The sequence below is a fragment of the Anopheles arabiensis genome, chromosome 3, assembly GCF_016920715.1.
Source record: "Anopheles arabiensis isolate DONGOLA chromosome 3, AaraD3, whole genome shotgun sequence".
Classification (NCBI taxonomy): Eukaryota; Metazoa; Arthropoda; class Insecta; order Diptera; family Culicidae; genus Anopheles; species Anopheles arabiensis.
This window is the reverse complement of record NC_053518.1, coordinates 27,319,385-27,343,082: the sequence shown is the minus strand read 5'-3', so window position 1 is coordinate 27,343,082 and position 23,698 is coordinate 27,319,385. Positions and strand designations below refer to the sequence as shown.

At 48.3% G+C, this 23,698-nt stretch overlaps 7 protein-coding genes across 7 annotated transcripts in view; 2 read left to right on the top strand and 5 right to left on the bottom strand.

Moving 5' to 3' along the window:
* Nucleotides 1-30: 30 nt before the first annotated feature.
* Nucleotides 31-8,501, bottom strand: LOC120905060. Its single transcript, XM_040315727.1, has 3 exons — nucleotides 7,996-8,501; nucleotides 1,553-2,312; nucleotides 31-1,469 (listed from the first exon to the last, which is right to left on the bottom strand). The coding sequence occupies exons 1-3, from the start codon at nucleotides 8,089-8,091 to the stop codon at nucleotides 1,366-1,368; spliced, it is 960 nt and encodes a 319-aa protein (XP_040171661.1). The 5' UTR covers nucleotides 8,092-8,501; the 3' UTR covers nucleotides 31-1,365.
* A 348-nt stretch (nucleotides 8,502-8,849) lies between these two features.
* On the bottom strand, nucleotides 8,850-10,251 carry LOC120903638 (transmembrane inner ear expressed protein). Its single transcript, XM_040313182.1, has one exon. It carries the CDS (start codon nucleotides 9,560-9,562, stop codon nucleotides 9,176-9,178), a length of 387 nt encoding a protein of 128 aa, XP_040169116.1. The 5' UTR covers nucleotides 9,563-10,251; the 3' UTR covers nucleotides 8,850-9,175.
* A 2,252-nt stretch (nucleotides 10,252-12,503) lies between these two features.
* On the bottom strand, nucleotides 12,504-17,834 carry LOC120903636 (probable actin-related protein 2/3 complex subunit 2). Its single transcript, XM_040313179.1, has 7 exons — nucleotides 16,770-17,834; nucleotides 15,062-15,155; nucleotides 14,291-14,586; nucleotides 13,888-14,108; nucleotides 13,692-13,783; nucleotides 13,493-13,602; nucleotides 12,504-13,407 (listed from the first exon to the last, which is right to left on the bottom strand). The coding sequence occupies exons 1-7, from the start codon at nucleotides 16,841-16,843 to the stop codon at nucleotides 13,380-13,382; spliced, it is 915 nt and encodes a 304-aa protein (XP_040169113.1). The 5' UTR covers nucleotides 16,844-17,834; the 3' UTR covers nucleotides 12,504-13,379.
* A 234-nt stretch (nucleotides 17,835-18,068) lies between these two features.
* On the bottom strand, nucleotides 18,069-18,497 carry LOC120903639 (28S ribosomal protein S21, mitochondrial). Its single transcript, XM_040313183.1, has 2 exons — nucleotides 18,325-18,497; nucleotides 18,069-18,229 (listed from the first exon to the last, which is right to left on the bottom strand). The coding sequence occupies exons 1-2, from the start codon at nucleotides 18,469-18,471 to the stop codon at nucleotides 18,113-18,115; spliced, it is 264 nt and encodes an 87-aa protein (XP_040169117.1). The 5' UTR covers nucleotides 18,472-18,497; the 3' UTR covers nucleotides 18,069-18,112.
* A 156-nt stretch (nucleotides 18,498-18,653) lies between these two features.
* Nucleotides 18,654-23,698, bottom strand: part of LOC120903633 — a 29,918-nt gene continuing 24,873 nt past the window's right edge. The window contains exons 7-8 of the transcript XR_005739631.1: nucleotides 23,503-23,607; nucleotides 18,654-18,764 (exon numbers count right to left, since the gene is read on the bottom strand). The gene's annotated coding sequence lies outside the window, so the exon portion shown is untranslated. The remainder of the gene's footprint in view (nucleotides 18,765-23,502; nucleotides 23,608-23,698) is intronic.
* On the top strand, nucleotides 18,763-19,937 carry LOC120903637 (40-kDa huntingtin-associated protein). Its single transcript, XM_040313181.1, has 2 exons — nucleotides 18,763-18,957; nucleotides 19,029-19,937. Exons 1-2 carry the CDS (start codon nucleotides 18,881-18,883, stop codon nucleotides 19,852-19,854), a joined length of 903 nt encoding a protein of 300 aa, XP_040169115.1. The 5' UTR covers nucleotides 18,763-18,880; the 3' UTR covers nucleotides 19,855-19,937.
* LOC120903635 lies at nucleotides 20,734-23,509 on the top strand. The gene is made up of 3 exons (XM_040313178.1): nucleotides 20,734-21,526; nucleotides 21,611-21,822; nucleotides 21,905-23,509. Exons 1-3 carry the CDS (start codon nucleotides 21,034-21,036, stop codon nucleotides 23,435-23,437), a joined length of 2,238 nt encoding a protein of 745 aa, XP_040169112.1. The 5' UTR covers nucleotides 20,734-21,033; the 3' UTR covers nucleotides 23,438-23,509.

Here is a 23,698-nt window from a genome sequence, read left to right as displayed (position 1 = left end):
GCTAGCTGCATAACCTACCAAAGCACTTTCTATTTTTACTAATAGTGTGTTTTATTCTTTACAATCGCAATAAACATAATTAATTTGTTTTGCTGTCTCGCTATCTCTGTTTTTATCATGTTTCACATCCCTCCTCTTCCTATCCCGTTCTCTTGTCTTTCCTGCTTTTTGTTTGTTTGCGTGCTAGAGTTTGCAAGTAAATCCCACCATTTATATACTCTGTCTGTCTGTTTCGCTCCTGCAGAAGAAGGATTAGGATTTTTATAGTAAAAATAGATACTTTCATTTATTTATTTTGCCCAAAGACACACCAATGCCGGAGGGGGAGGAGGAGGGTTGGTTAATGATTCACGTTCCTACAAGCAGCAAGGAATGTGTCTTTTTACTCATTTTAAATGTCTCTGTGGGTTGTGATTTGGGAAAGGGATGAGGAACAAGGCTGTGTTACCAATTTGGTGCATGATGTGGTATGCAAATTGTATGAAATTTATAAAATTGTACACAGCACTCACACACACACACACAAGTCGGTCTGCGACGAAGGACAGTATTGTTCTACAAATGTTAGTATTAATTCCAGTTAAAAAGATTTATTTTGTCGTTAGACAAGGACAAGAGTACAAGGGGAGCGAAACCACCAGGACCGAAAGCATGTGTTTACACCTTCCAATGTTATGTGTGTGTTTGTTTCATATTCTTAAATATTTGATTCATCATCCTTACGTACGATTCGTAAAAACTTTAACCAAATGTATATCCAGTTTAGACAAAACATGGTTTTATAATAGAAAAAAGAAGCTCTATGTATCAACAAACAAAACAGTTTCAAATTGGATGTGAAAATGAAAGCGTGAAACGTTTGTTACGTTACCTCTTCATTTTCTTTTTTTTTTTCTTCCAACGAACACAGACACAAAAATACAGATAAAAAGTCGTTGCTTTAGAGGCCATTAGAGTGTAATCTATATGGTTTCAACATTTGCCCCTTTAAACTGTCGCCGGGGGGGCATTGCATTCTCACCCGAAGAAACACAGTACATGCAAAACAAAGAGTAGGAGCCATGTGGCTTCCTCTCCTACCCTTGCCCGCTCCCGTTCTTTTTGCCATGTGTACTAATACTTGCATTAATTTGCCATTTACTGAATATTATGAACAAAAAAAACACATAAAATACTATCCTTTTCTATTACCCTTCTGCGCGCTCGCACACACACAATAGGAACAACGCTCATCCCCCACAGACACACCACAAATGCGTTCCGTTTTGCGCAAAGTCGTTCATTGTGTGTCTGCTTCCCTCCTTCCCCGTGCGGCGATGCTCCCACCTACAATAATACAATCCCTTCCACACCGTCACCACTATTCTAGTTCAGCTCGTCCAGGTTGGCGATGTCGATGAGCGAGATGTGGTTACCGCCGAACTCGGCAAACTTGGCACGCTCCTGAATGTCGGTGGAACGCTTGTACACTGTTGACAGGGAGAACGAACGGGAGGAAATCGCAATATTAATGTACAGCCTTTTGTTTAACCCTCCCCCAAAGCACACTTACCACCAGTGACGACCTTCTCCAGCTGGTAGATCTTCATGTCCACGCACTCCTTGGTGATGCGGGGTGACACGTCGGTAAAGTCGGTCAGCTCGGGCGTCACCACGCGCATCGTCTTCTTCAGCACGCTCGTGTCGATGTTGTAGTAGCCGAGCTGCATCTTCATCACCAGATCGCGCAGTGACTGCGGGGGCAGCACCGTTTCACGATCGAGCGGCATGATGAAGCAGCGGCGCGCCACACTATCGATGATGCCCGACTGGTTGAAGGTGAAGTCGTGCAGGAAGCGGGCCGGCCGCTGGCCGCGGAACACCGGCACATCGATCTTCGAGTAGTTCTCCTCGTCGGACAGGCCCAGCTCAAACTCCTCGCGGAAGAACTCGTCCGCGTTGTTGCCGTTGTCGCTGTTGCTGGCGCCGTTCTCGTTCGACTGCGAATCGTCCGAGCCGGAGGCGTCCTGGTTCAGCGCACGCGGCATCTCGAAGATGCGGAACTGGCGCAGCAGCTCGGTATCGCGATCGGCATTCATCGAGCGGTACAGCGACTCGAAGTTGCTCGCATCGTACGGGATCTTGCAGAAGCCGTGGTAGCGCATGTGGTTGCGGGCCTGCGCGTACTGCCGATAGTAGAACAGGCCGCCAATCGTGCCCATCGAGAAGCCGAGCAGGGCAACCAGCAGCAGGATGGCGGCGGTGGCCGGCTTCAGCTGGCGGCCGCGGCGCAGCAGAATGATGTTCGAGGCGGTCGAATTGTTGCCATCGTCCTAAAGGTGGACAGATACAAGAAGAAGGTGATCGTTAGTATCGTTTAAAGCGAGTGAAACGAGACACGTTTGTAGAGGACAGCATGTGATTTAGTATTCTTAACACACCACTGTTGCAAATGGTACTAATTTCAATATAATGAATGCAGAACCCGTCATGTCAACCTCCCCCAGCGGCGTGTTATCATAATGCAACGATCGTTGAACAACTTGCATTTAATACACAATCGAAGCTTCGTATTGAAACCTTAATTACACATTCATGGGCAGTCTTCGATGATGTGGAATAGTCAAAACGGCCGATAGGAAACGGTAGACACCCCAGGCACATCATCCGCCTTAATCTGACCTTTTTTGTCTCCTTCTAAGACCACCCTCGCAAACTGTCGCCTCAATGTGTGATGATCTAATACTGAAGTCCTACGGACAGAACTAAACAAACCACATGTTCCATCCCAACAAAGTCTTTTATTTTATTACTTTAAATCAACACGCAAATACAATATTTCATCCACTCTATAAAACAACGGAAAGATGCAGCTGCACTTTAATGATGTGGCATTAACAAACACAGCAGAACAAAAAAGGGGATCGTCCGAAAGGTAAACACACAGTTGATGGTTTGATCAAGCAGTTTTAAAGATTGTTTCTAACGAGAGGAACGCATTAAGATTCGCAAAGATTGCAGGAGCTTCTCTCCCATGGTTGCCCACGCCAAACGATAAACACACACGAACACGCTATCGTTCTTGTTGGATGAAAAATCGTTAAAAAAAAAAGCTCTTATGTCACCATTGGCTACAAATGGAATGGGACAGAAGCATGCCGCGCGTAGTGAAATCAGTGCAAACAGCCAGCCCAGCCAATGAACTTCGAGCCGTTGGAGTGAGTCGGGTGGGAGGCGATGCCATACGTGAGATATGCTTAACATATCCCACCATCACCAGTCCCATCCATGGGGTGGGACAGACAGAGCGAGAGCTTTCCTCTACAATACAACAACAGACGAGAAGAGGCTTACTTCGAAATGGTGAACTTGATCTTGACAAGTTCCCAAATAAGCCCTATCAATCGGTTGCACGCCATCGAATGTATAGAAAGTTGAAGAGCAGAAGATGATTCCCCCCTCCCTAGGGGCCTTAAAGCTTCCTCCTCCGGAATTATGCGTACACACAATGTTTTGTTTCGTGGCGCTCTGTGACCAGGAGGGGTCTGCGCAGTAGTTAGAAGATGCTTCGATATAGTTTCACGGTGCGATCACGAGAGAGAGGGAAAGAGCACATACCATGCCGATGCCCCTAATTCAAACCACGGACAACGACGACCACCGGGGGTCCTATATTTGGTAAGGCCAATACTGACCGGTTGGCGTGGCGGGCGCGTTTCGGGCGTGGGATGACGGATTCCAGCAAACACCTCACCCACCGGTCATTTGCGAATCTTCTTCGTCAGTCTGGCAGAGCTTTCTTGGGGTGGAGGAGAATGACGCCGACGATGGCCACCAAACGATTCAATAAAACGACTGCCAGCAAACGGGTGCGCGATTAGTTGGTCAAAGGTTGTGCGCGGGTCCATATATCGGTGGTGGCGCGTGTGGCACGTAAAGGATTACTACATTCCTTGGAAGGAAGAAGAAGTTTCTTCATCTGCTGGAACATAATAACACAGTGTGAAAGTAACAGTTTTGAGTTCCAGAAATGTGATTATGATCCTTTTGTGGGGCATGTGTTGTTCATCAAACGGAAAAGACATACTGCGACGTGTTTGTGTGTGAAAAGCCCTCCAAAAAATCGATGTTTGTGTGACCCTTAACGATAACGCAAAAAAAAAAACCGAATTTGACGTAAACTCATAGCGTGTGGCCGTTAAAAATAGGCTCATCAATAACCAATCATGCTAAGCGACGTGATAATCGATTCGAGCAGGAACCACCATAAAGCGTTCCTTCCCGTTGCCTTTCTGCTTCTCTTCTGCTCCATCGCTTCCGGTGCATCGTTCGATGGCTACGTCTACCCAAAGCCCACTCCGACACCCTCCACCTTCGATGGGTACGACTACACGACACCGAGCTGTCCGCTGCTAGACCAACCACCGGCGCCCAGCTGTACCGCTTCCGCCACCATCCTGACGGTGCCGGTCAGAATAAACGTTACGGAAACGATCGTCACCTTCATCAAGCAGCCAACCACCGTGACAAGCACGCTGATCGTTCCGACCACCACGACCGAGGTGCGCCGAGCGGTCGAAACGCAAACCAGCTACCGCACGACCACTCACACCCAAAGTGTCACACTGCCTCCGGTAACGCACACCTCCTCGCTAACCACCACAATCGCACGGATCGAAACCGTCACCAGCCCGGTCGTACGCGTGGAGTACGTTACGGAGCGTTACCCGCTGGTCGAGTACCGGACCGACACCGTTACCCGCACCTCGACCTGCACCGTGACGGAGCTGTTCCCCACCACCTACTACAGCACGTACATCTCCACCAGCTACGCGCCACCGGTGACCGATGTCACCTACCTGACGGAAACTTCCTACCGCACGCTTACCTCCACCCAGCTCAGTACGCAAATCCGTACGCAAACGGAGACGACCTCCGTCTATCGCACCAGCACGGAGACGATCCGGGCGACGCGTACGCTCACGGAAACGGCCACCGTTACCGAGTCCTGTGCACCGCCACCACCACCGCCACTAAACAACGAGTACCTGCCCATACCGGGCCCAAGCAACGATTATTTGCCACCATTTGAGCAACAGCAGGCCGAACAGCGGCTGAGAAGCAACACCGTTCTGCCGGAGGATCTTCTGCCACCGAAAGAGCCGCCCCGAAAGGAGACAGTGTCCGTGACGGTGACGAAAACACTCGACCCGATTACGCTGACCAAGGAGCACACCGTGACCAAGGATGCTGTTACTGCCACGTCAGCGCTCGGTGGTGGTGGTGGTGGTGCCGCCGTCCGCACCAAATCAGTGATAGCCTTCGATCAGCGCGTTACGAAGCTCGTCACCGTAACGCCTACGCTGACGAGCTACGTTTACATGGACACGGTCACCGTTACCTCGGCTCGGCCTGGCGTTGCTACGCAAAAAGCTGGTTAAAACCCCCCTGATCGGCAGCATCAAATTGATGAGAGGCAAACTCACATAAACACTCTCTTCAAAGGAAGGGTTGAATGCTGGAAGAGAAAGAATTAACCGCCCCAAAAAACAAAGCGCCACTTGTGAAATGTTGTTTTGTGTGATGATGTTGCACCACATTGCGCCACACACACACACATGGGAAGAAGGAGCGGCGGGGGACCAACACTCATCCCTTCTTCCTAATGTGTCGAACACGAAGGACGCACAGGCGAACAAGAGGGAATTACCTATCAGTGACACATTAACCAGTCAGCAGAAGTCGTCAAAAGTACCGAAACGAACAACATCAAAACGAATAGGCAATGATATACGAAATAAAAACTAATTTTTTACACACTATTAAGACTCTTTCTAATGTTATGTGTGGACTAGAGGTCAAGGCCAGGTGAGTCAGCGTCCCGGAACAACGTTCGACGTCGCCGTCTATTCGCATATCACAGCCTACTAGTTTGCAGGGGGATTACTCAATGCTTCAATGTTATTTTACACGCACGAACAAAATAGCAATCTGTACTATTAAAGAACGTGCTAATGCGCGGCCACCAGCTGGAGCCTGTGCTGAGGTTTAAGCAACACTCTTGTGACAGATAAGCCTTTAGTCACTCCCGGTTAACAACACAATATACACGCAAGCCGTGCTTTTTATTGTGAGGAGCATTATCTTGAGCCTTTTTTGCTGCTAGTGAACGAGCGGGCCCGGGCCAGATGCATTCACCCAAACCCCCTGGGATAGAAAATACAAATAGCGAGACGATGACTACTCGTGGAGCGTGTTTGAAGAAGATACACACACACACACATGGTGGGTTGGATAAACGCACAAGATAACACGCTACGTTAGGGGGCGGCATTAGGGGTGGTTGTGTGGCCCACCCCAATGGCATTGTATCGCGCCCCGTCATTGTGGTGCCAAATCTAAGAACCACACACACGCAGGGGGGTTCGGTTGCTGTTGTCAAAACAAACATTTAGCTTAGTGGGCTAGTGGTAAATCTTTTTTTTTTAATTTATGCACAATTCTGGCGAAATGTTCGCACTTCGTGCAAGGTTAATGATGCTTCCCCAGCAGGAGGATAGTACAGTACTAGGAATGTACTCCCCAAAAAAGAAGATATTTACACTCTAGGAATCCAAGAATCACACACCGAACCACTGTTTGCTTCCGGAAAATAGCCGGGTTGTGATGATACTACATTGATGTTTTGCCACCCTCTTCTCTATGTGCTCCTTGTGGTTATGTTGCCAAACACACGCACACACACAACACAACACACCCCACCTAGGCGCGCACACACTCTCAAGATAATCGAAGCAAGCCGCGAACTAGCTGCCGGTGGTATAAAAAAAGGAAAACGATATTTAAAAAAAAACCCCGATTGCGAGCAACACGCAACCTTCACGCCGGGTTGCACCGGAGGGCAGGGGGGAGAGGAAGTGTTTGGGGAGGCAGGCAGGCAGACAGAGGCTCTAATAGGTTCGAAAGCAACAAATATCACGTCTCGCAATTGCGTCGTGGAAATGAAGAAGTTTTCATTGCACACTGAAAGGCGGTGCGTGCGTGTGTGTGTGTGTACGATGATCCGTGGAGAGAATTTTCGTTTCTATTGCGAGTTTTTTTTCTCTTGCTGCGATGAGTGTCTAAAATACAAACAAAAAATGAGTAATAAATTCTTTAAATGAACTAAAATGTTTCTCCCATTATACACCATGAACCTTTCTCCCCCGGGGTCTACTGCTAGCTATGCAAAGGTTAAGAGGTTCCCTTTTGGGAGAATCGCACGCGGCGCTGGGTGGTGAGACACGCATCGCAGAGATAGTAAAAGCTGCGCTTTAATCCGAGTAGCCATTTTCATGAAATCGTTACCGTGGTTGCAACACCACGGAGCACATCGCCACCTCACAATTAGTGCACCCACAGCCTGTGCACCACCCCTAACATCGAGCATTTTTGTTTGATAACGCGCCCGCGGCCAGTGAGAGCGAGCGTGAATGTGCAACGCAATGGCGGAATGGCGGATCTCCATTATGGTGTTGTGGGTATGCATCTTTGCCTTGCCAGGGTCAACGTTTGATGATGATGATGTTTCGGAATGTTTACACGCTCGATTTCTCATCGGCACCACCACCACCACCCGCTTCCTCCACGGGGCAATTGAGATTGTGTGCGAAGAATATAGGAAGCGAAGAGACACGCGCTCGTGCGCAAATGCCGGAAGAAAGCGGTCGGAATGTGCTGGACACATTTTATCCATTCCATTCCCCGCACTGCTGTTTCCGCCCCCGTACAATAGTGACGGAGACGGTTAGGGGTGTCCCCTCCAATCGGAAATTGGCAAATCGGACTTCTTTCCCCCCCACGACAGCAAAATGAGGGGTGTATTGAGGGTGGATGAAACTGTATGCACCTGTGTACATGTATGTACATGTTAATAGAACAATTGCGTCTTCTATTGATGTACGCTGGCTCGACGCAAAGGTTCTGCGGGAGGGGAAGGTATTTTTTGCATGTGTATGCGTGTGCGTTTGTACTTACGGCCGGAGCGGTCGGGGCGGCGTCCGGGTGTGGGTGCACCAAGGGCAGAATCGACTTTTCCACCTTTTTCAGCGCCGGCTTAGTGACGACGACCATTTTTGCGCTTTACTTTGCCGCACGAATTTTCAACCCAATACACACTGTCGAACGAGCGCGTGCGTGCGTGTGTGTCTGCTACAGACGGCAAACTCGGGGAAAAACTTGACCGCCGCCTTTGTTGTGAAATTGTTATCCACTCCCTTCGTTCGTTTCTTCTCTTTTTCGCTCCTCTGCTGGACAATTGAGTCGGAAATATTCTCGTTCTAATGCACACACACACCCACACTAGCGCGAGCTACTTTTGCAATAAACTACGGGGAAAATGAAACTTTCGCAGCACACAACCAAAATCCCAACTGCACTTTGGAAATGGAGTCGATGGAATGTTTTTAGCTTTTCCTCACACAACTTTTCGTGCCCCGACGAAGGAACGGCGAAGCGAATGAAAAATTTACGTCTCGTTCGGGGCTGCCTGACAGGTTACAGTAGAGGCGTCGAGGATGTCGTTTTTTTAAATAATCCGTGCGCTTCGATTATTCGGGCGTTTGATTTGAAATGGAGCAAATGTGACCGTTGACCGTAGAAAGCTGGATAATAGAAGCTACTTTCTTATTTAACTGTAAAGTAGTTATTATAAAATACTTTACATTACACTGAATTTCTTGTTAGCAATACAAATTCTCAGCAATTGCTCAAGGAAGAAAGAAAATTCAATTGTTGGTGATGTATTCCGAGGATTGTTTTGTTACTAAATATTATTCGCCATTCAATCCCCTCATGATGTCCCTTTTCCTTTTCTAAAAACGGCTAGTCGATTAACGATTACGAAATGAGTTTTATTTTAATTTATTTTTCTTCGATTACAGCATTTAAAGAAGTAACTAAACTTAGTAGAAAATGTCGATAGAACTCGTATGACCACTTACTACACAAGTATGCCGATAAATACTGTCAATTTTGTACCAAATTACGTTCCAATAAAGCTGAACCAACTGATGGTTGTCAATTTTAAAACTATTAGAATTCATCAAGTGTTTCCAATTGTCTTACATTAACCTTATCAGCCAATACGCTCAATTACAAGGAAATAAAACATAATTCACCTTCACTAACCCCACGTGTTCCACCGCCACCACACGCCTCAAACCTGATCGCACACGGTCACGATTGCCTGATTGTCCTTGTTTTCGGCCGCCTCCTTGCCAGCCTGCTGCCGCTCCTGCTCCGCCGCGTACTCTTCCCGCACGCGCTCGAGCGCCTTGATCAGGTCCATCTCGTCGATGTCCGCATTGTTCATGCAGTCCAGCCGTTCGCGAAACTTGCGCGTCAGCTTCTTGCGATGGTAGTCCGCCTCGATGTCCTGCTTGGTGCGGGGTATGCGGAACCGGATGCAGCAGCACAGCATGATGACGACGCCGAGCACGGAGCCGCAGGACAGGAACAGCAGATGCCACACGCGCATCCCGAAGCTCGTTTCCGCCTCGAGGATCGCTTCCGCCTCCTGCTCGACACTCATCTCGTCGCCCATCGTCTCTTCGCTGTGATGTCGCGTCACAGGTGGGACTGGATTGCTAGACTAGTGAAAGGTAAGACACGGAAGGACTTTGTTGCGCACACAAAACCGTTATCGACTGGGACGGTTGAAGCCACACGACTGAAGCTCGACCTGCGGGAAGCGTACGCCTTTACCAGGCGAAAGTTGTTCCCGCGTGTATGTGGGTGTGCGGACACACCAACACCCGAACCGAACGAGAACGCCACCCTCGGTCCGGTTCGGGTTATTATTTCATATCCTTTTCGCGCCCGCCAGCAGCAACAGGGTGTGCCCTTCCTTCAGGCCGAGGTGGTTGGTGGAATTAAGGAGTGTCCCACCTGCTGCTCATTTTATTACACCCACCCCCTCACACCCAGCCACACCCTTATCAACCGCCTCAATCCTGTTCCCCTATCCAGACGGCGCGCGATGAGCTTTCCCTATCTTAACGTTTGCTATTCAAAAACATGTTTAGATCATCGTCGATATCGGGAGGAGAACGGGGTCGGTGGTGGTTCAACAGGAAGTGACACATTCTCGACACGATGACCTATGCCAAGGGTGGATGGGGGACTGGGGGATGGCGTCGGCTTGCAGAGCTGAAACACGATTGGGGCGGCCATACACCCAACGATGTAAAGCGATACGATGCGTTTCAGTAAAGTGATGACTTCCGGTGGCTCAGCCAGCAAAAAGGTCGAGGGGTGCAATTCGATGTAAAATGTACATTTCTTTCATTTGCTTCACACCAACCCACCGCAACGACCACATTCCATCCTCATCCATCGAGTTTCACGTGCGTTTTGCTTTGTTTTGTTGGATTTATTGAAGATTGGTTGCATTCTTTTCGGTTTTCTCGATTTTTAATTCATTTTTGGAGCTCACTTTTGCACAAGGTTTCGAGAATCTTAACCCCTCTCTGCCCCTACATCCACTGTGTCTCGGTCTGGGTCTTGTCGACCGACAGTACCAGTTTGAAGTGGAAACACACTTGTTAGGTTTTGTTGGAGAGAGAGCCTTGATTTCTGGGGGGGATGATGTAAAACACGTTCGAAGTTTGATTATTAACTTTTTTCCTAAGCATTTGCTCTACCGCAAACCAGATACGATGCGTTTCTTCTTCTTCTTCTTCTTGGTTTTGGGAGGGATATTAACGAGAGCTTAAAGGTGGACACACACGCACGCACACCGTTGATAGCGCAACGGAAAGCTACAGGAGACAAAGGAGGATATCACATTCTATCCGATGTAGGAAGCTTTAACGAATGGGGCCCGAATTCGCTACTGCCTTTAAGATTGGGATGGTAAAATCGGGCTTGGGCACGTGTGTTTGTCCGCGTAACCCCCCTCCGCAAAAAGTCAATTTTGTGTATATCGGCGCGTGGTGGTGGCCATCCTTTCGCTTAGCTAGCTATAGTAGATGGGAGATGGATTTCTTTTTACATTCCATGGGAGGGAGGAGTGTTTTGGCTGGCGACGATACATTACGCAGGGAGTACTATCCCCGCCCGCAACGGTATAGCACCCTTTAAAAGGGACGTTTGCGCTAGCGGGTAACCGGGGAAAACCAAACACAAAAAGCAAGGCAAGGGCATGGTATTTGGCTTCGCTTTGCCTGGTTTAATGGTGTTGTGGTGTGTTGTGTTGTTTGCCTGTTTGCCCCACTAAGTTAATATAAATGCACTGCAGGATTTCACTCTTAGTAATGCTCCTGGTCTTCCTCCCTTCCTCCTCCGGGGGCCGTGGTTTGGGTGGCACAACCACACGCACACACACACACACGCACATCTCTCACTCTACATTCACTACAAACAACTGGAAGAATATGATCCACCGATCATCATCATCATCACCACAGTACACCGCAATTAGAAGCTCGATCGCTGCGATCCCAGGTTAATGGCCATCCCCCGCAACCAATCCTACCGTTAATCTTCTCTCTCTCTCTACCAGAAACGCGAACGCTACCTATAAATGAGGATCATTTCTTAACTATCTGTTCGTTTGCTAGGCTTGCTTGTTCTTAGTACTCATTTCGTCTCTCTCTTTCTCTCTCTCTAGTCATGTTTTTCCCTCCAGTTTCACTTCACCGACGGTGTTTTCGCACTAAAGGCTACTAGGTAATAATAATATTAGCTGTAGTAGTTAATAGTAAACAACGGCTTTTTCTTGTGTGTGTAGTTTGGTAAAATTTGATGAGGAAAACAATCTATGCCCCACGTAACTTGTTCTCTCGTTCTCTCTCGTCCATTTCGATTTTAGTACTACCATTTTCTTCTCTCAATCGATTAGTATATTGCATTTAAGTTGCTTTCATTCCTATCCAGAAGAGTTATCCCTTTTCTCTTCGGACTTTAGGGACCGCTCTTAATGGAGGGTTTATTAATGCGCTTATTAATGTGCTAGCTTTTGCTTCATTTTTTTCAATCGATCCTTTGCGCCATCATCTCTAACGGATCGGTTTTTGTAACGAACGATCACGCGCCGTCCATTAGAGCTCTCCTTTTTTTTTGATATCTCATTCGCAATTGATTAGTAAATTGATTAGTGTGTCTTCCGCTTTTTTCTTCTTCTTCTTTTTTCTTTGCTGCTTCTCGCCCTTTTCCCCCCTTTTTGTCCGAACCAACCAGAGCAAACCACAGCGCCCACAACTTCAAGCAGCATTGACCATTGTGGTTCTGTTCGTTTGTGCGATTTTAGTTTTTAGCAGTGTGTGTGTGGCTTCCGGATAAATGCGTCTTCTTACTCTACTCTCCTATGCCGTTCACCACGCTTTTTGCCTTGTCTGACTCGTGTCCTATTTTTTAATTTTGCTCTTCCTTTCTTTTTATAAAATTAGTTATCCTTAGCTCATACTGCAATTTTTTTTACTTGCCCCTCCCCGTTCCTTACTAGCGTAGCTCTATTTTTCTCTTTCAATTGAACGACTTCTACACTTTTTCCTCTTGTTTTGTAGCAAAGCCGTTAAGAATTGCCCACTCCCCCCTGCAAAGGAGTGTCCTTACATTTGGCCCTATTTTCCTAACGTTTTTTTTTTTGTTGAGTTCTATTTGTTTACACAATACAGCTTTTTTCTTGTTTTGTTTCACATTGGCAGCGACGATTAAGAATGAATGCTACTGACTGTTTTTTTTCCTCTTATAATGGTGTGTTTGAATTTGCATCCATTTTGCGGCATGTGGGTATGTGGGTTGGTTCGAAAGTGTATAATTTCGACTAATTTTTAACTATCAAATGTGTGTCAAACTGTGTAATAGGCTAAATTGTGGTGGCCTTTATCCCCTTTTTTCTCTCGGGCTATCTCGGGTGAGAAGTTTAGAATTCTATTGTAACAGGCTAGGATTTGTTTGATGTTAGCTTATATATACCACACACACCTATGCACCATTTGCTCTTGCTGTGGCTTACAATTACTATTTCGTTGGCCATTTCCTACACCGATGGGTGGGTGTGCGTACCCCCGTCCCCACCAAAGAGGAACACACTGTCGAAAACAAATCGGTTACCAGCTTGAAAATGGTTTATTTGCTTACGATGCTTCGGCGAAGAAGAGTGGGGATGGTGGTTTGGTTTTATGCCTACCAAATCACGGACACTGCACTGTTTTGTCCTCGCGATAGCAGAATTTGCCCAAAACCCACTTCCTTTACACTTACACTTCCTTCCGAAAAAAGAGAGACCAGTTGGGATTTCTGCCATCGGTTTTCCCTCCGTTTGCGCTTTTCTCGTGCCGTCTCTTTTCCTCCTTTTATTAGGTTCGTTTTGAATACTTACACATTTAACAACTAGACGCGTCCGACAACTTCTAGAATCATTCTTTTCTGATGAATGTTCGGCCGCTGCAAAAGTATGTAAAAGTATGAACAAAAACGGTTATCACAATTTTGTCCAGAGCTCGGTATTAAAAAAATCTACAATGCTTACGTTATTGTTTTCTTTTCCGTTATTTTGGGCTCCGGTCGAGCACGGTTGAGCACCTTTAAAAACTCCGTCGTCTTTGCCCGCATTCGGGAGTGGATGTATGCCTTCGAACACTGGGGGGAAGTAGTTTATAAAAAAAGATAACAATAACCACCAACTGCCTTTGGTTTGGAACTGCTTTCCCCTCCCCTGTCCAACATACCTTAATATGATAATGCAAATAATCACGGAACATGTGAATTAAATTGATCGTGTTATCGCGCGTTTCCTTCGCAGTATGCCGTGGGAATAGTACTGCAAAGAGAGAGAAAAAAAAATGCCAAAAATCGATAAATAGCTTGTCGAAATAAAGCACTCAATCGAATCCAAAGCCCCCGTCGGCTTGCTCAATCACTTACCGAACGTTACGTAGCCTATGTTCTCGCCGACCCGTGCCCCGGTATTGGCCAGCTCGAGCGGTGGCTCCCGGTGGGAGAATAATACTTGCGGCGCCGTGTGGGAAGCTCTTCGGCCCTCACGCAGCTCCTGCATGAACACTTTCCCTAACACTACGTCGTCCTCGTCGCGGAATATCGTACTAAACACGACGGTCACACGGTCCGGCTTTGCTTCAACGTACCTGCAATGGAAGTTGGGAGGGGACGATATTAATTATCAAATGCAACAATTCTATTTTGCCATCCTTTCGCTCGCACTTAGAAAGGCTCACCACTTCCTGACCATTCAACAGTAGGCAATTTAGCTAAAACGTTCAAACGAAAGGATGGCGTACGATTCTAAACCCTCCCAACCCACACTTACATCGTTTCATCGTTACGATAGTTAATTACTGCCCGCTTCTGGCCCTCGCCTTCGCCCTCGCCCTGCGACTGGAAGTCGAAGTACTTCTCGAACACCGAGGCAAAGCAGTTTCGCTTGAGCAGGCCGATCTTTCGCACCGTTTCCTCCCAGTTTTCCGGTATGTTTTCCAGATCGACCAGCACCGACACGTTGTACCCGTCCTCGGGGGCTACCAGCAGGTCGCCATACTCGCGCTTCAGCAGCTCATCGGCACCGTGCTCCTGTAGCTGCTTGTAGAATTTTAGCGATATGCTCGTCTGCGGGAGAAAACGGGAACAAGCAGCAACATAATAAATAAAACAATCATGTAGCATTTTAGATAGCTGAATGACGGGAGAGAGCAGCGAACGAACAAAAGTGGCAGCAAATGATAAGAGGCCTAGTGCGCGTTTGGCATCGTTCGTTTGGATCGCTTCTTGGCATCAGCCCGCCACAAGGACATTCACACTACTTCTCGAACGAGCGACTCGAACACCGCGCGCGCCACACGGACCAGTGCGTCGAGACACATGTATAGTTTTGCCGATAATCAATTGGATAATGGTGCTTTCGCTCCGGCCACTGTCCTCATATAGTCTCAATTTTTGTCCCCATCCTCGCTGCTCTACTTTTACCCTTTTTAAGGGGTGGTGGGGGGTCCGTATTCTTTTTTATGCTTCTTTCTGCTGTGGAACTTTTGTTTTTTTCTTCTGTCGGCTAGTTTTAATGTCCATACAGTACAGGAATACCTACTCGCACTTTCGTTTTATCGCCGTTTATGTTCGAGATGTGAAATAAAACTCCATCGAAGTCTGCTACCGTCACATCGATGGATTCCGCCTTGTTTCTACAATGGAGAAGAGATAAAAAAAGAGGCAATGCATCAGTACATTGGAAATGTATATTGTCCGGAAGAGACAAGCAAAACGACAGTAAACGGGTACGAATTAAACGAGACGACATGTTACTCGTTCGGGACGGGGGAAAGTTTCCCGTCACCAAGACGATGATGACATTGTTCGAGGGACGCTGACAAATGTTTTACTTATCGCGCGGGAGTTAAATGAATCATATGGGGAATTCTTTGTAGTGTGGAAGCATTTGAGAGAATTGCAGCAATTGCAGTTGAGGGTAAGTTTGTTCACAGGAAAGGAAACCTTGATTGCAAAAGGGCATGAAGCCGCGAATATTTGTTTGCTTATAACAATTCATCGTTTCGCCGTAACGAGCACATTGCGTTTTGTTTTATGATTTTTCATTTCAAACTAAGCCATAAATATTGCTGACTTGTCGATTTGATATTTGATATACAAATAAAATCAAATGGAAAATGGATTCAAGGGGACAAACCAAACCAAGTATGGTTTGAAGTGTTAGTGTAAATGCAGGTGTGACACCACCACTTCATCGATAACGAAAATTGCGACGAAGTTGCCTAACAAGATAAGATACAAAGACGGTTCGATATGGAAACGGCAACCACGATCAACCCCACAAAGCGAGCAATGGTGAGAGTGTGTGTGTGTAGACGGGCAAATATTCGTTCTCCTGCCTTTCGAACACATTATATATTTGGAATGCTTCTTACACGAAATGTAAACATGCACTTCTGCAATGCATCAATAAACAAAACGCATGAAAATCTTAATACATCGCTTCATTAGTCCCTTTACCATTACAGAGCCGATTCATTTGAGCCATCATTTTCAGTACGTTGCTTTTGCCGGGGGCGATTATGGTGAACGGCCAAGGGGAAAAGATAAGGCAAGCATTAACATTCATCACACCCCAAAAAAGCCCCCCCCCCTCCTCCAAAAATCATCATCGACTGGGGTGCGTTTTTTTTTCAAACGGTGCACTAGTCTCTGTGTATGTGTCGGGTGGTCGTAGTCGTCGTCTGTGGACTTAAGCGGCCAAAAATTGCGCCGATAAGCGGGCGAGCGCGCGCGATAACAGCAACCACCGCAGAGCATTTTTCTGTCCCTTCAGCACATTTATCTGCCTCGGAAAGGGTGTTGGCTCGGTGCTTTTGAAACAAGAGCCAAACGGTCCGTCCACAGTCGATGACATCGGAAGCATAGGAGGAAGGCTGTGCATGCGAAACGTGTCTGTTGGAGGGTTTTGCAAGGCTGTTTCTAAAAACTCATGCTTGCGGAACGCACTCATGATGCGTCACCGAGCAGAAAACACGGGGTAGCAGCAACACGGAGAGGGACAAGTTTCCATTTTAGACCATTAATATTATGCTTCCCATGCAGGAACAACTGCCGCGCTTCAATGCTGCAAACAAATCTCATTAATGTGGTTAGTGCCTCTAAGCAATTTGTTTATGCTTTCATCCCCAGTAGCCGTTGAGGAGGGAAGAAGCGAAAAGAAGGGAGTTTACGCTGCCGCACAATGCCCGGCGATGACGTGATGATGATGACGATTAGTCGGTCGTACGCGGCGACGGATTACTCACCCTGCGATTGCATTCTTGAATTTCACTGTAAGCGTTTCCTCCACAATTCTGTTGTTGATCTCTAGCAGAATCATTTTTGCTCATCCAAAACTGGCAAACTGTCTTTGCCCCTGCGATGGTGGTGGTAAGTTACGTCAAATTTGTCTTGTTTGCTGGTTTCGCTAAACCCCGGGAAGGGATGGGACTTTCCTTCGCTTCGCTTCCCAAATTCGGCGCTTCTTTTTTTGCTGCCACTCCTTTCGCGTGATCTCACGATCGTCAGCGGCGTTTCGCGAGAGCCCTTGTGTGTCGCTGGTAGGGGGTGGGGTCTCGAGGACGTTGCCGCCCGTCTTACTTCAATGCACCAACAAATTAATTATAAAAACACTTTTCCACGCAAACAACTTCTGCCAGCTCCCGTGGGATGAGAGTGGTACGAACAACGGGGCCTTGTGGACAACGACTTTGCACGACCCCGCTTTTGGTGTGGGCCCTGCCTACTTGGATTCACTTTTTTTACTAACGCACAACCACACGCACCGCAACATCAACACACACACATACACACTGCACTGACACATACACAAGCACACGCTCGCTTCAAAGATACGATAAAAACCGTCTCCTTGGCGTGCTCCAGCAATACAGCAGCACACACACACAAACACCAGGACGTCTTCAACGCGGTCTTCGCGGTCGGTCAATACCGGGAGGACGTTCGACGGTCGGCGGCACCGCTCCAATTATCAGGCCAAGGGACAACCAACCACTACTACTACCCCCGGGTTGGAACGCGTTGCAGTTCCAGGTCCGTGCAGAGAGTGTCGGGAGGGGGAATTGAAAGCTAATCACGCTCGCTGCACCGGATCTATCGGTTTGCGTAGGCGGCCGTGTGTGTGCGCTTGTGTAGCGAACGGTGTAGCTGCACGGTGCACCCAATTTTCCGACTTTTCTTTGCACCTGGCTTGAAAAATCCAGGAAAGCGCAAACACGATCGGCACGGAATTTTCGCTTCTTTCGGTCCCAGAAAAGTTGACTCCTCTTTTTTATGTGCTGTTGCCTGCTCGCTCCCACACTGTCGTGTCATCTGTTTGACAGTTGACATCGCCGCCCCGCGTCGCTTGGTTTACGGTGCCGCTTTCAGTTCTCAGAGCGCTCGTGCAATGTGTCGGCTGCAGGTCTTCCTGGGTGGCGCGTTGAAATATTTCACAATTTCACAACTTTTTCAATAAATTATTGACCAAAAGCAAACAATCGTATTCGTTTGTGGTTAATTCTCATCCACAGCATGATTCTTATGAATAAATAAACGTATCATGATCTCTTCACCAGACTACAGCGAATATATTTTGTAACCGATCAAACTAATTGCATCCCGGGAACGGCTCGACCCGGTTCTTGCGGAGCACAAATTGGATTTTTCGATTCATGTCCTCGTTGTAAATAGATTTGCAGCGTTCAAAGTTGATGCGTCGTCGAGTCTGCAACAGAAATATCATACATCAGAAGCAAATTTCAGCAACAGATATGGACCGGCTCAACGTTGGGACCGGGCCGGGGAGCTGGATTACCGTACCTGGAATGGCTTTTCGTAGTAACGAGTGCGTCGGTATTGGTCGAAAATCTCCTCCTTGCCCAAAATGCGGTTCAACACTCGGCATGCCTCCTCGACGTTGTTGTTTTGCACCAGCACCGTGCGTGCGATGAACTTTGCGTGTCGCATTTTCACCTCTCCTTGGAACGACCGAAGCTGAAACAGAGATTGCATAAACAATGAAACGGGGCAGTGCTGGAATCGTCCAAACAACACGTTTTACTGTGCTTTCCGATGCTTCACAGTAATGTAAATGGCTTCAGTTTTCTTTGAAATGCACGAAAAACAGGTTCCAATTAGATACTTACACAGATTTTCCTAACTTTTTGCCCGCTCCCAGCAAGAGGTACGATCGGTTCGGTGCACGTTTCTCTGTTTTCCTATCGCAATGGCCCAGTGACAGCTGTTTGTTTACATCATCGCTGTGAAGAGGGACGAAAAAAAACACAAGAAAAAGCAATTGAAGCAATCAGAATTGCACCGAGCGAGTGAATAGATTCGGTCGAATCGAGCCATCTCGGAGCCGCTGCTAAATAAAATGGCCAGCTCTGATTTGATTTATCAGTACAAAACGACATGCAACAAGCTGAAGAAGATACAGCGAGTATTGATCAAGTAAGTGCGTTCGCCCCAAAAACAACTTCCTCTGCTACATTCATTGCAAAGCACAAAAACCCCTTTTTCAGACGCTTCGGACCAAGTGTATCGGAAGTTTCGGACGAGTTCGGTGCGCTAGCGAACAGCTTCAACGAAGCATTCCAGCCAGAATATGCAGCGAAATGTTACATCGGTCAAAGCAAATGCGAAAAGCTTATCGGCAACGATACGGGCGAGGTCGAGGCACTGCTCCGTGCGGCACGATCCTTCCGCACCGCGCACGCTAAGCAGGAGCGGCTGCGGGTGAGCAACATTGCCCACGCCTACCACGAGGGTGCGTTCCGCTGCTACACGCAAGCCCTTTCCCGCCTGCCCGACAAATCCGTCATCGGAGCGGCCATCATACGGGAACTGAAGGAAATCAGCCCGAGCGTGGAGCTGACGAGCGATTTCAGCTCACCCTGCCATCGAATCGCCGATCTGGAACGGTCGGCGGAGGAAAGTCTGGCCGGGCGCGATTACGTCGGTGCGTTTGAGAAGCTGTCCGAGATTTACGACGACGTTACCGAGCGAAAGTGTGAAGCACTGTATCAGGACGTGATGCGAAAGATCGAGGTGTCCCGGCTGCTGTTGCTGTGTTTGCTGCAGCTGCCCCCGTCCGTGCGGTACGATCATAAGTTTATCGAGCGGTACTCCACCGTCGGTGATGCCGGGCGGGAGTTGAGACCGGACGGAGGTCAGCCGGTCCCACTGCCGGAGGAGCTCGTCTTTCTGCTACAGTCGCTCGTCGTATCGTGTCAAGCGAAGGATGTGGAGTCGTTGACGGCGGTGCGGGATGAGATGTGTGAGCGGCAAGATTTAACCAGCTCACAGCAAGCGCTGCTTAAGGAGGTCGTTGCTAAGTACAGCAAATGATATTAGATGAACCAGTTGGAGAGTGGCTTCTTAGTTTAAAAATGTTCCAACAAGCGGAACACAATGCAAGTTAGAAAAAAAAACACACACACACACACATGTACATACAGTTACCACACGAACGCCTTTTAAGCTGTGCGCAGAGATTACATTTAAAATCTAGCTTCTAGGAGTATATCCAATTATTACCTATTAGGTTTCAAATTTCCAAAGTATTACATTCTCGGCATACAATGCGTCCCAAAAAGGGTACGGGAGGAGGGAACCCCGTACAAATAAATATTGTCCTAAATCATACAAAAATGAAAGATTGTCTTACTATCTTAATAATATCTTCGTTACGTCGCAGACCGTGGTAAAAATTCAAACCTTTTTGTGCGTGTATGATTTATTACCCATAAGAATACTCTACCACCCAATTGTAAAAACAACAAAGAAATACCAATACACAGACTTACCCAAATGAAGTGGGAAATAGCAGAAACAGCCAAACGAAAAGGACACGATATAGATGTTCCATTCCGAGAAAGAGACCGAGACTGCGAGAGCTAAGAAAAGCTCAGGTAATTTATGTTTCCAATAGGGACCTTCACCGGGACAACCCTCAATTCGGGCTTACCCGTACGAAAAGGGACGCAAGGATGCAGGATTCTTACTGCATTCGCTCTGTCGCAACCGGTTCGTGTGCTTCGTTGGTATGGAAGGAGAATGGAGAATTGCAAGTCCCTTCTTTTCCCAGTTTCGTGATTCTACCTACCCAGCCGTTCGCTTTGCAACGTATTTTCCTACTACCTGCGCCACCCAGGATCTTCCTTCACTACCAGCAGCACAAGGAGATTCTAACTGAGATTTTTTACCACCACTGAGGAAGGATCATATCCCTTACCTAGCGAGCAAAAATCCCTTACCTTGCACTAACACAACCGCATGCAGTGGGTCAAAGCAATCCATAGATGGTGTATAAAACGAGTTCAGAAAGGGGGAACACCTCACACTTATTATTTGTTCACTCTTAGTACAGTACGTGTGTGTGTTTGTGTGCGAGTTGCCTTTTGTAATGCGTTAACGCTTATTCACAGAAAAAAGATCATTCCTTTTGTAGCAAAGGCCGCGTTTGTGTCATTACCACTTCGTTCTTCAGTGGCATCGCTAGCTAGTGCCAAATAGCAGCCGTGTACGATGGAAGCGCCCTACACATTTCAGGACCGTGACGCGGTAGTGAAATCACCGTACGAGCCCGCCAAAACGGCGTGTGACGATGAGCCGCCTGCCACAGTGTTAAAGAGTAGCAATTCAGCCATCAACGGTTCGGGGGAGACCGTGAAATCAACCGGCAGCCGACCGATTACGGCCTATTACCATCCCTCCGAGAAGCAGCAAACGGCCGCATCGTTCAAAACGGAAGACGACATCAGTGGTGGTGGTGGCGGTGCGGGGGTTGTGGACCCGCCCTGCTGGGCACTGATCGAGTGGGACACGGCCAATGAAGAGCCGAACGCGTACACGGTGATCGAGTCGTCCCAGATCGTGGACATTCCTTCGCACGAGGGCCGGTCGGATGAGAACCACAATGGGCCGCCGCGGAAGCGAGATGCCGGACTGTACACCGGGAAGATGGTGCACGTGCGACGGGGAAGGTACATTATGCCGGCCACGATCGTGATGATATCGGGTAAGTGTTGCAGAATTTTTGTGTATTTTTTTTATTTATTAAATTTAACCAAGTTTTAACACCCAAAATGTCCTTTTTTTACAGAGGATAGAAAGTTCCTCGAAACCGAACTCCAGGAGCTACGAGTTATGGTAGCGAACTGTTTGATGACGAAATCGGTTAACCAGACGCACTCGTCGCGAAAGCATCATCTACCGCCCCTGATGTACTACGGAGGGCCGGAACATAACGATCGTCTCACACCGTCACACCAGAAACCGGGACTGCGAGTGTACGGTGGCGATGAGCATTGGATTGTAAGTGTTTTGAGAAAAAATACAGCTAGGAACAAGGAACATTCTGTATTAACATCTTCCATTTTTTTCCTTTATCCTCCAGTCCAACAGCAACGGAAAACGACAGCGGCGTGATTCTGTTTCATCCGTCACCAACAACAAGGATAATGGCGGTGCTGGAAAGAGACTATCGACTGCCGCTACCATCACCACGACCCAGGAGCCGAGTGGAGCAGCAGCAGGCAACGAGGACGCCACAATTTCCTTCTCTTCCGACTGCTCGCACCAAACAGAATCGTCACCACCGCCGCCGCTCCCGATGCGCTCGAAAATGGCCCGCTATACGCACGCCGATCGTCGGGCGTCATCGCGCCACGAAGCACCGCCGATGACGTTCGATCAGCAAACGCAAACGACCGGCGCGGCGTCGGATGCGTACGGCTCGCAGCAGCAGGACGCTCACTTTGCCCGCGTCCTGTCCTACCTGGAAAGCATTATGGCGGAGCAGAAGAGCTGCCGGATGGAGAGCGACTACAACCGGAAGGTGATGCAGGAGCTGCATGAGAAGCTGGTCGACCAGCATGCGTTGCTCGCGGACATGCGGAAGGAGCTGACGGAGCTGCACAAGAAACAGCAGCCGAGTGGCAAACAGGGACGTTCGAGTGACGTCATGGTGGCAAATGTGGTGCCCGAGAGCAATGGGACCGTCTTTTATGAGACTACCAGCACCAACAACAACCACATTGTGGTGAGCAGTTTGAAAGAGAACGGTTCGCAGCAGTGGCTCAAGCTGCAAAGCGTAAAACGGATCGCGGACGTGGATCGGCAGCAACCGGACCACACCACTTCCAACAGCAACCAGAGCTGGACATCGTCTTCGGTCGCCGCGACAAGCAGCAACACGACGACCACTGCCGCCGCGGACGATTCGATCGCGAAATCGTGCTCCGAATCGACGGCTAACAACACCACCACCACCATGTTCGTGGAGTTTGAGGACGAGATCGTTAGTACGATCGGCAACTCCAGCCCCAACTCGTCGTCGGCGGTGGCAGTGCAGGAGCTGATCCGGGACGATTGGAACGATTCGTTGCAGGACAGTGAAGCCGAACAGGGCGGCGGCGGCGGCGGTAAGAGGAAGAGTACGCGCACCAGCAGTACGGCAGCCCGCCGCAGCGTAAATAAACCGGCGAAGGTGATGTTAGACCTAGATCCCACCTCAGAGAAGGTCCCGCTCGGCAGCAACAATACGCTGGTGCCGAAGCGTGCCCTGGAAGCTGTCCGATGGCACAGCTACAAGTTCGGTACGCGCAAGCTGCTGCAGATGCTGTTCACGCGCGAAACGCTGGCCTCCTGTTCGCTCAGCGGACGGCCGTGCCCGGCCCGGATTAATGAGGTGGACCGGCCGGTGAAGGGAGCGCTGCCGCCGAAGGTGGTGGCCGACATTGTCGAGTACGTGATGAAGAAGTGCAACGTGGAGGAATGCCATGTGCGGGGCGTCATCACGAACAAGTGTGCGGATGAGAACAAGATGCTCCGGCAGCGGATGGGCGGGCAGGAGAAAGCCCGCACCAACAAACAGGCGGACGATCAAGCCGATTGGTACGACAAGGAAAACGTAAGCGCAGAGCATTAGGGGGGGGGGGGGGGAGGTGCAGGGAAAGTGTTGGTGCCATTGTTTATCGTATTATTTATCCTTACCTTTAAGTAGTTCTCGCACACGAGCTGCTGGAGATGGGTTTTTTTTCTCGGAACTTTTCGGAAGCTATTTCAAATTTCTGTTCTTGTAATCCTGACGATAAGTATCTGTAAAAGAACAACATGAGTTTGAAATATGTTGTGAAAGTTTTGAAACGCATCGAACGAAGAATTAATGAATTTCGGATTATTTTAAATA